At 38.0% G+C, this 11,380-nt stretch overlaps 1 protein-coding gene across 1 annotated transcript in view; it reads right to left on the reverse strand.

The window, feature by feature from the left end:
* The window catches only part of LOC106873475 (prestin), a 210,304-nt gene extending 207,910 nt beyond the window's left edge, over positions 1-2,394 (reverse strand). Inside the window, exon 1 of the mRNA XM_052967943.2 lies at positions 1,730-2,394. Coding sequence (XP_052823903.1) covers positions 1,730-1,754 — 25 coding nt within the window. The 5' untranslated portion in view covers positions 1,755-2,394. The remainder of the gene's footprint in view (positions 1-1,729) is intronic.
* Between the last annotated feature and the right edge of the window lie 8,986 nt (positions 2,395-11,380).

Genomic DNA, 11,380 nt, shown 5'->3' on the forward strand with positions numbered 1-11,380 from the left:
AACGAAAATCTTAATTTGTATTTATTTTTACTGACTCTGAAAGAGTAAAAAATTATGTCAACCCCGTTCGGGATTTGAACTAAGAGTAGAAACCACAAGTCATTTTGTCTCCCTTTTGTCTATACCATGTTCCTTAACCATTGTTTTACTTCTGGGCCCCTTTGATTCCAATTTTACTTGGAAGGACCCATACAGCCATTCAATGTTTAAAAAAATCATATTATATTCTTATAATGAAATATTATTAGGAATTGTATAAAAAGTTGTTAAAATATCAGTTAAAGCGCGTGGTTTACTGGTTAGGGTATTCGGCTCACAACCGTAAGGTTATTAGTTCAATTCCTGGCGACACGTTGTGTCCTTGAGCAAGATACTTCATATCACATTGTTCCGGTTTACTCGGTTTGCAAAAAATTAGTAGTACCTGTATTTCAAAGAGCCGGCATTGTCACATTCTGTGTCAAGCTGAATCTTCCTGAGATTAAAAGACAGCTGTGTGGTAAGTAGCTTGCTTACCAGCCACATGGTTCCGGGTTCAGTCCCACTGCGTGACAACTTGGGCAAGTGTCTTCTACTATAGCCTCGGGCCAACCAAAGCCTTGTGAGTGGATTTGGTAGATGGAAACTGAAAGAAGCCCGTCGTATATATGTATATAGGGCACACGTGTCTGTGGAGTACTCAACCACTTGCACGTTAATTTCACGAGCAGGCTGTTCCGTTGACCGGATCAACTGGAACCCTTTTCGTCGTAACCGACAAAGTAACAAAGTACCAAAATATTAAAATATTGCAGATGAATTTTAACAAAATTTATGTGGACCTCTAAGGGTCACATGGACGCCGGTTGAGAACTACTGATCTATATCAAGCCTACCTTTGATTGGCTCAAGGCCAAAATTTAATAGGAAGGAGTTGGATTCATTGTTTTGTTTCTTCGTTTGTTTCGATGTTTTCTTTACGAACGACATAAAGCCAACAGGTGCTTATTAGGGGGTCTTCTTTTCAGTTCCTGTGCCCCTAGATCTTATGTCCTGCAAGCGTACTTCGTTTGGTAACGGACAGGTTTACCCTACGGGTAAATGGCGGTGACCTCAGTATATCGACCCCCAGATACTTATTTTATTTATCTGTGTGTTTGTTTGTTTGTGTGTGTGTGTGTGTGTGTATGTGTGTGTGTATGTGTGTGTGTGTGTGTGTGTGTGTCTTTCTGCATGTTTGTATTTACAATAACAACACTTCAAAACCTGTGTTCCGTTGTTTGTGTCTCGCAACTTAGCGGCTCAACCAAGAGAAATCGATAAGCCAAGCATGAGACTTATTATTATTTTTTTAAAATAAAAACATGTACGAGGTGTCGGTCGGTATGAACGCTGCTCAACAATTAAAATGGCTAAAACATGTTGAAATATTTAAAAATGAGACGACTCCGGATACAGGAAAGACAATAACGAATCTTAACAAGATCTGAACTCAGAACGTAATGTGTAAAAGTCAGAAAGCTAATATACCATTCCGCAAAACATTATTGTTCAATGATTTATCGATTCTGTTAAGTCATACTACTTTTAAATGTTAAAGCTGACTCACATATACAAAATCCATAGATGAAAGTTATAACACAACCACCAGCAAAATTTGAACGCATAAAAAACATATTTATTAAAATGATGTAATACAAAGAAAGAATAAAATGTAAAGAGAATGAAACACAGAATGGAACTAACTTACCGTTTTTAAACAAAGATTTCCCCATTTTGGTAGGGTAAATGAATCCTTTGGTAAATAAATTCTTCGATATATCAACTTAGAATTACTGGTTCTTGTTCGTCTTCTTGTTGCTCGTTTTTTTAGTGTTGTTGTCGACACGCTGGTTATTTTGTTTATGTCCTTTTCTAGATTCTACATACTGTCGTAGTTACGTTCATAAAAGTGATAATAGTAGTTGTAGTAGTAGTAGTGACACTGGTTGTGGTGGCGGTGGTAGTGGTGATAGTAGTAGTAGTAGTTGTAGCAGCAGCAGTAACAGCAGAGAAAGCGATAGTAATAATAAAAGTAGCAGCAGGAGATGCAGTACCAGCTGTATTAGTAGTAGTAGTGGTAGTAGCCGGTGTAGTAGTAAATTAGCTGTAGTAGTAGTAGTGGTGGTGGTGGTAGAAATATGAACTGTAGTGATAGTACTTATTAGTATTAATTGTCGTCATTATAATACAGTACTAGTTACAGCAATAGTAGTAAAAGTAGGAGTGGTGGTGGTGGTGGTGGTGGTGGTGGTGGTGGTGGAGAAGGTGAAAAATATCAGCTGTAGTAGTATTAAAACTAGTAGTAGTAGTAGAAAGGACGATGCATGTTACAGGTGGTTGTACTAAGAAGACAGGAGTGTGCGATTGTTATGTAATAGTAGAAGTAGTAGTAGTAGTAATGATAGTGTTGTTACTGTTTATGAAAACTGTAAATCAAGGCGCTGCAGCCGTGACTATACTGTCTATTTCCAATGTGTAAGGGAAGTCAGTGTCACATTAAGACAGTTAAGATGTCAAATAGAGGAATATTTGGCTGTTGCTTTTAGCAGGATGCGAAATCACATACAGGGTCCGACCTCATTTTGATTGGTGATTGATCGATAGCAGAAAAAATGATCGAATGCTGATCTATTCATTATTTGAACTTTTGGCGAACAAGTTTGTTCACATATGTACATGCATAAACTAAAATACCTGTACACATACAAACGTCATACATACACATTCATACATACATGCATACAAACATACATACATACATACATACATACACATTCCAATATTCATGTATATGCAAATATGTGTGTGTGTGTGTGTGTGTGTGTGTGTGTGTGTATACACACATAATATTATTTTATTCTTTTATTTGTTTCAGTCATTTGACTACGGCAATGCTGGAGCACCGCCTTTAATATATACAGGGATTTGACAAAATAATGGAAGCACCTTAAAATTTCAAACGAATTAATTTTAATATGGGGTAGGACCACGTTTAGCAGTAATTACAGCTTGAATTCTACGAGGTATGGACTCGTACAAAGTTTGAATTGTTTCCAAAGGAATTTTTGTCCATTCTTCAGCTAGAACAATCTCCAGTTCTTGTAGTGATGATGGTGGAGGATATCGACTCCTTGAGGACTGTGGTGGCCAGATAAGATGTTCAACTTCACTAGACTGTTCCTCGTGCCATTCAGTAACTACTTTAGCTGTGTGAATTGGTGCATTATCATCCTGAAAGATTGCGTTTACCTTCAGAAACAGTTCCGCAACCATAGGATGAACTTGACCAGATAAAATGCTTAAATAGTCTTGACTATTAATTCTGCCATGAAGGGAAATCATTGGGTCGGCGGATTTCCAAGATATAGCCCCCAGATCATCACAGATCCTCCTATACGTTTACCCGTTGGAAGAAGGCAGTCTGGGTCAAATGCTTATTTTGGCTGTCTCCACACGTATACTCGGCCGGTGGTCGGAAATAAGGTAAAGGATGACTCATCCGAGAAAATAGCATTCTTCCACTGCTCTAGGGACCAATTCTGTAGGCTTTTACTACACTCTAAACGCATTGTAACGTTTGTGTTTGAAAGTAGTGGTTTTCTGATTGCAGCCCTCTCGGCGAACAGTTTTTTTTTTGGAAACTGGGTTCTCGAGGTGGTGATTAAGCTCTGCAGTAATTTTTGGAGCTTTACTTTTGTGATCCTTTCTAAGAATTCGCGTAAGAGTCCGACGGTCCCTATCGGAAAGTTTTGCTTTTCTTCCAGAGTTTTGTTTCGACGAGGAGGTTTTCCTCTCTTTTTCAAAGGCTGTCATTACTTTCAACACAGTTCTTCTTGATACACCAAACATTTCGGTTGTTTTCGTTACGCTAGCGCCTGCCATACAAGACCCAACAATTTGACCTCTTTGAAAGTCTGATAGATCTTTCATTTTAATGAATTTTAATTACTTTTTCTAATGATATCTGAAAAGAAACAGCAATTTCAGCAAAACGCATTAAGCAACACTAATAATAAATCAAAAACATAAAAATAAACGGTTTTGACGGTTTTATAGATATTTCAAAATTATGATGCTATGATGCTAGGTGTTTCCATTATTTTGTCCAACCCCGGATACACACACACACACACACACACACACACACACACACATATATATATATATTTGTGTATGTATGTATGATAGGTTTCTTTCAGTGGCCATCAACCAAATACCCTCACAAGGTTTTAGTCGGCCAGGGGCTATACTAGAAATCACTTGCCCAAGCCGCTGCGCAATGGGACTGAACCCAAGATTGCATGGTTGGGAAGCAGGCTTTCTAACGACACACACACGCCTGCTGTATGTATACACTGTATACATACAACAATAATTCTATTTGTGCCTATGTGCACCTGATATAAACACACTCACACGTGTCGGTGTTTCATGTTCAAATATTTGACATAAACTCAAATAAGGATTTATGCTTAGTCATGTAGTTGTTTCGGATTTACTTAAATGCACACACACACGCACGCACACACACACACACACACACACACACACGCACACACACACACACACACACACACACACACACACACACACACACGAGCTCTATATTTTAAGTAACCTAATCGTGATCAAAGAACAATAGCCACATGATTTTATTTGCACGTCTGAACCCATACACTCATATACAAATGTATGTGCGTGCGTGTGAGTGCGTGTGTACGTGTGTGTGTGTGTGTGTGTGTGTACGTGTGTGTGTGTGTATGAATGAATGTGTGTGTGTCTATATACATACACATATATTTATATATATATATATATATATATATATATGTGTGTGTGTATATATATATATATGTAGATATATATCCGTTAGAGATAGAGGTAGGGAAACCAACCAACCAAACGATTCTTGTATGTATCGGCTCTCCTAACCATTTAGACCTTCTGAAGAAGCCTAGAAGGCACACTCGACATCCAGACTTTATCTACCCAGCCCTACAGAACACTGAAGAGATGGAATTAGCATGGAGAATATCGTGGCCTCTTGGCAGAAACGGGCGTAAGAAACTGATCTTTTACTCTTTTATGTATTACTAGTACATATGTGTGTAACACACAATCTTTGCATGTGTATATATTCTTATAATACTTCCTTATCTTTTAGAATAAATAGACATACTAGAATGTCTACCAGCTGATGTATGTCATTTTTGGACCCCCCCTCTATTTTCTTTTTTGCCGTATATATATATATATATATATATATATATATATATACATGTATCATCATAAATATACAGGGATTAGCATTGAGTTGCTTCTCCAACATACTGAAAATTTAGAAATAGCAGTCAAAGTTCTTTGACTGCTATTTCTAAATTTTCAGTATGTTGGAGAAGCAACTCAATGCTAATCCCTGTATATTTATGATGATAAATGGTTTTACCGATAAAGGTTTTTTCATACTGAACTACTTGGCAAAATTGTTAATTATTAATTCTATTATTAATTGAGGATTCCCTGCCCTTATTCTTGTATATATACATGTATATAGTTTTACGGAAAATAACCAAGTTTCAAGAACTCATCGATGAAAATCCACTATCACATATAGAAAAATTAACAATTAAACGCACAATAAATGAGTATAGTATAAAACAAAGTAAATATCATAAGATAAAGATGATAAAATGATTACACGTGTTTCATAACTAATTTTCAAATAGAAAGGAAATTTAAATCGATTAAACTCAATTGAAATTATCGAAAATAAATTCTATTCAAAAATATAGCTAATCGTCAGATCGTAAGTAGAACATAATTAGATATATATATCTCAACCAACAATAAGTACCAAATGAATTAATATGAAATACTTATGTATATATATATGGTGATTAAAGTAAAATAATAAAAGTTAATCGTTTTTCATCACTTGAAAAAAACATTTAATTTAGATAGCGAATATAGAAATACAGAACATCTTATAGCTGTTTCTAGAATAGCCAAGCATGTGGATCATCATATTGAGTAAATATTTCATAGGCTGAGTATACCGTCATCAGAGAGGTAGAAGTAAGAGAGATGTAAAAGCGAAGGAAAGTCCCCAATCGAGGATATTTGTGCATTCCAGTTTTTCAATAATGAGGGAATGATAAGAATAAAATAGGAATGTATAAGGTGGATCCATGATCAAATGAAAAATACAGTTATAGGTAATGTCCAGTCGTAGCTTCAGGTGAGAATGTTCGATGATGATCTACGGCGAGGAATAGTGGAGGTTACCAATTCCAGTTTTGAACAGAGAATGAATGAGGACCGCATAGGAATATTATAGTATAGTCAGAAGAAAAGACAGACAAGTGGATGTCGTAGAGTAGATGTATACTAGTCAAAATGGTGAGAGTATGGTAGTCGAGAGAGGTTAGTGGGTATAAAGACAGATAGATAGATAGATAGAGATGAAGAACGGCAGACGTCAGATGATGTCAAATGTCCATCATGGCGGGCAAGATTTAGCGAAAATGGGAGAGCGTGGGGGTAGTGATAGTAAAGTGATAATAAAGTGGTTGTAAAAGATAATGAACATCTCAACCTAAAGGGAACCTGATAAGAATGGAAGTGAGGGGAGATTTAGGACTCTCATGGTTATAGTGGTGCTAGAAATAGATACCAATAATATTAAAATATAGAATTTAAAATTTAATAAATTGTGGTGTTAATGAGGGTTGTATGCTCATTGGGAACCGAGGGATTAAAATAAAAATTTAAAACGATAAATCAAAAATAAGTCATAGGTAAATATAATAAATAAGTAAATAGATTAGGGTCATATATTTATTAAGTTTAGGTATATTGGAATTGTAGGGCTCAGGAATGAATGAAATACAGCCCCAGGGCCGGATTAAGACCCATCGAGGCCCTAAGCACATAAAAGATTTTGGTGCCCCCATAAAAGATTATGTAATTCAGAATATAAACAATAACAAACCATAAAATAAATTTTGATTTTTCAAAACGAAACAAAACAGTAAGAGGGAAAATAATGTTTATTTTTGTATACTTTACATATATTTGAAAAGTTTCCTCCTACTTTTTGAATCGCAAAGTCTTTGATCAGATCTTCAAAATTAATCTTAGACAACACATCTGCATCTATACTTAGTAGAGATAAAGGCATCCCGAAGTGTCGCCATTTAAAATTTTTAATTTCGAGCATGCTCATTGTTCTGATTTTGTCGACTACACTGTACAGTAGGGTCAGTTGGGCGCAGTATGTGAGGAAAACAGTATTATGACGCAGTTCACTCTGCCAGAAATTTGGAAACAACATGCTATACTGCTTGGCATTCGCGCCGGAAGCTCTAACACGAATAGATACTGAACACACAGAACAACCGTTGGCTTGCCTTGTCTCCAAAACATGTACCGAGAGTGATAGAAATAAAACATCCAGTCAACATCATGGTGTTAGGAGTGATCACTAGTGATGGCTACGTTATGCCTCCATTCATCCTCCCACATGGCCTCAGACTTAACACGGAGACCTACATCAAGTGCCTGGAAGAGGTAGTGCTACCGTGAGTCAAGAGGGTGGCTGCTAGAAAACCCTGTGTCTGGCAACAGGACTCTGCACCATGCTACACAAGCAGGAGAACCGAGTCATGGCTGTCAGACAATTTCTGCGATCACATCATTCCTAACATCTGGCCACCTAGCTCCCCAGACTGCAGCCCCCTTTATTATGTGTGGGGCGCAGTTGAGCGAGAGACCAACATAACTAAAAGAAGAACTGCAGACAAGGATTATGGCAGCATTCACTAACATAAACAAGGAGATTGTCCAGAAGAGTTGCAGGAGATTGCGAAGTCGTCTGGAGGCCGTGGTTGAAGCCAATTGCGATTTAATTGAACTTACTCTTTAGTATTTCAAGATATTCTAATGTAACTTTGATAAATATATGTTAAAATGGGATGTCAGTGTTATTTTCATTTTTGCGTAATTTAGACTTCCGTATAGTTTCTGTCTTCAAAATTCACACACAATACGTTAGTCGGCCTGAGGTTATAGTTGAAGCCAATTGCTCAAAGTGCGAAGCGAACTGCTTAAACATACAGTCATGCCTGCAAGAAGGTATTTTTAAAAAGATGTTTTTCAGAAATAATAGTAAAATGAAGAATTATTTGAAGGACATAAGCAGGGCTGGCCCTAGGAAGTCAATGAGGCCTTCTACTTTGAAAAAGTTGAAGACTGATGTTTCATGCTTCACGTAGTACACCAGTCACAGTCGCAAAGCGTTGAGGGCTTCATGCTGCACCATTAACCACAACGATATACTAAAAATACATCATAGCGTCATCCGCTCTAGCATGTGCACGAGGCCCTCTCTTGGCGTCGGGCCCAATTTGAAAAACAAAAACATGACTAATTGGCTTGAAACCGGACCTGGATACAAGTTTATAGAGGGAAAGAATAGACAAAATGAACGCACCTCTATCAAATTTTCAGCTACAGAACGCCCTGTTTCAAAATCTGTATTCCTCATAAGTAAGGTAAAGTTAAACGAAAAAAATCCATTTGTGACTAGCGATCATATATATATATCTGTGGCCAATGATCATATATACGTAAGTGTGTATATATATATATATATATATATATATATATATATATATATATATATATACATAGACACATATATATACATGTATGTATATATATATATATATATATATATATATATATATATATATATATATAAATACATATATATTTATAAACACATGTATATATATATATGCATATATATATTTACACCTTATACACACAGACACACATATATATATATATATATTTATTTATTTATTTATGGGTTTCAGCCAAGTGGCTGCGGTCATGCTGGTGCACCACCGTGATTTTCACGTTCCTTGCATGGCTCTTCTCCCCCACCTGACATGGTCCAATCAAGAGTTTTGATGGCACATCTGGTGTATAAGAGAATTTGACACAGCTGCCCTAAACTGCGTCTCATTACGAGCCATTGGTTCGTCTGGTATCTTGGAGAGGAAAGCGTCAAGTTTTGTCTTGAAGACCTCCGCATCCATGTCTTGCATGTCTCTCAAATGTTTTGGCAGGGCATTGAAGAGCTGAGGTCCCCTGAAACCGAGGCTGCTGCAGTATCTCGTTCTTATGTGAGATGCAGTGGACGGTACCTTTGGCACCATGCAGTGGCGACCCGTGCGGGCATTCCTGTAGTACTTGATACCAAAGTTTGGCACCAGTCCTTCCAGTATTTTCCATATGTATATTATTACATATCTCTCCCGCCTGCGCTCCAGGGAGTAGAGACCTAGTGCCTTCAGTCGCTCCCTGTAGTTCATCTGTTGGACTGTGGCGATCTTTTTTGTATAGTGCCACTGAATTGCCTCGAGTTCTGCTGTCCGCTTAACACTGTGTGGTGACCACAACTGACAGCAATAGTCTAGGTGGCTCAGAACAAATGTCTTCCATAGAATCAACATGACTTTTTGATCCCTTGTACGGAAAGTCCTCAGTATCCACCCCGCCAGTTGTCTGCACCTTGCTGTCAACTTGACAATGTGCATGTGAAATGATGCATCACTACACATGTTGATGCCCAGATCTCTCACTGTTTGTGGTTCTGGGATTGCAGTACCTCCAGGCCCTGTGTATGCCAGTTGGGAGGTACTTGTGGTCTTGTAGCACAGTACTTGAAATTTTTTTGCATTGAACTGCATATTATTTTGCTCTGCCCACTCATATATTGCATTTAGGTCATTCTGCAGGCTTACAATATCATCAGGATTCTTTATTGCCTGAGATATCTTTGTGTCATCAGCATAGCTAGTGACAGTGGCTCTCCGAGTGACCGTGGGCATGTCCAGAAGGGCCACTATGAACAGTAGTGGCCCCAGAACAGTTCCCTGTGGAACACCGCTCAATATTTGTGTTTCCCTAGATAGTTCTCCATTGGCTGCAACTGTCTGACTTCTACCATTCAGGAAGTCATGCAGCCACTCTCCTAATTTACCAGCTATGCCAAGGTTTCGCAGCTTGTGACATATCAAGCCATGATCAACTTTGTCAAAGGCTTTTGCAAAGTCGAGATATATCACATCAACATTTGAATGGTCAAGTAGCTGCTTCAGGACCCAGTCATAATGCTGCAAGAGCTGCGTGAGGCAGCTTCTACCTGGACGGAAACCATGTTGGGTCTCATTCAGCAAGTCATTTTCTTCTAGGAACGCAATCAATCTCCTTCTGACAATTCGTTCCATGACTTTGCTAATATGTGAAGTCAGAGAGATGGGCCTGTAGTTTCCAGCCTCTGCTCTGCTTCCACCTTTATGGATAGGACATATGGTGCCTTCCTTCAGCTTTTTGGGAAGTTTACCATTTGCAAGGAAACTCTGGAAGAGTATCCGGAGTGGTCCTGCTAATTCTTGTTTACACGACTTTAAGAGGACAGCTGGGAAACCATCGGGGCCAGTTGCCGAATTTGAGCTCATTTCATTTATGGCAGCTATCACATCTTCCTCTTCAATGTCGATGTAGGTAATGGATGCAGTCCCCTTCTGCTGAGTGCTATTGTCAAAGAAATCAGCTGGGTTCTTTATCTGCATGTGACTCAGAGGAGAGGTGAAGACACTCTTGAATTGTGTACTGAGCACTTCACTTATCCATGTGGGATCTGCAGTCAGTGAGCCATTAGGCAGGAACAGGGGTCCTATCTTATACTGCACCGTAGCAGTCTCCTTTGCAAATCTATAGAAAGCCTTGGGGTTTGTTTTTATGCTTTCTACTGCTCTCTTTTCCTTCTCTGCTCTCTCCTTTTCATGGGAGAGTTTAATTTTGTTTTCTATTTCTAACAGTGTTAGTTTTAATTTAGCCCTTTTCCTATCCTCCAGTTCTCTATTTAACTGGTTTGAGACCTTTGTTCTGTGTCTCATAAGGATTTTCCTGTCTCTAGGAATTCTATTGGCATGTTTGCTGGTCTTTCTATATGGCACGTGTTTGGTGCATATGTCTTGTAGGGTTGACATAAAATGACTTAGTTTGAGGTCATTGTCTTGTATAGAAAGCCTGTCATGCCAGTTTTGATTTCGAATCTCTCTGCGAATTGACCTCCAGTCCGCCCCGTGGAAATTCAGGTTGGATATTGCTTGAGTCCTCCTGGTGGGGTGGGTGTCAGTGGGTTGTCTAGGACCATACATAGTTAATTCTATAATGTTATGATCTGAGAGAGATGTGGGCATAAATATATATATGCATATATATATATATATATATATATATATATATATATATATATATATATATATATATATATATATACATG

The sequence above is a fragment of the Octopus bimaculoides genome, chromosome 5, assembly GCF_046866305.1.
Source record: "Octopus bimaculoides isolate indiv1 chromosome 5, ASM4686630v1, whole genome shotgun sequence".
In the NCBI taxonomy this organism is placed as follows: domain Eukaryota; kingdom Metazoa; phylum Mollusca; class Cephalopoda; order Octopoda; family Octopodidae; genus Octopus; species Octopus bimaculoides.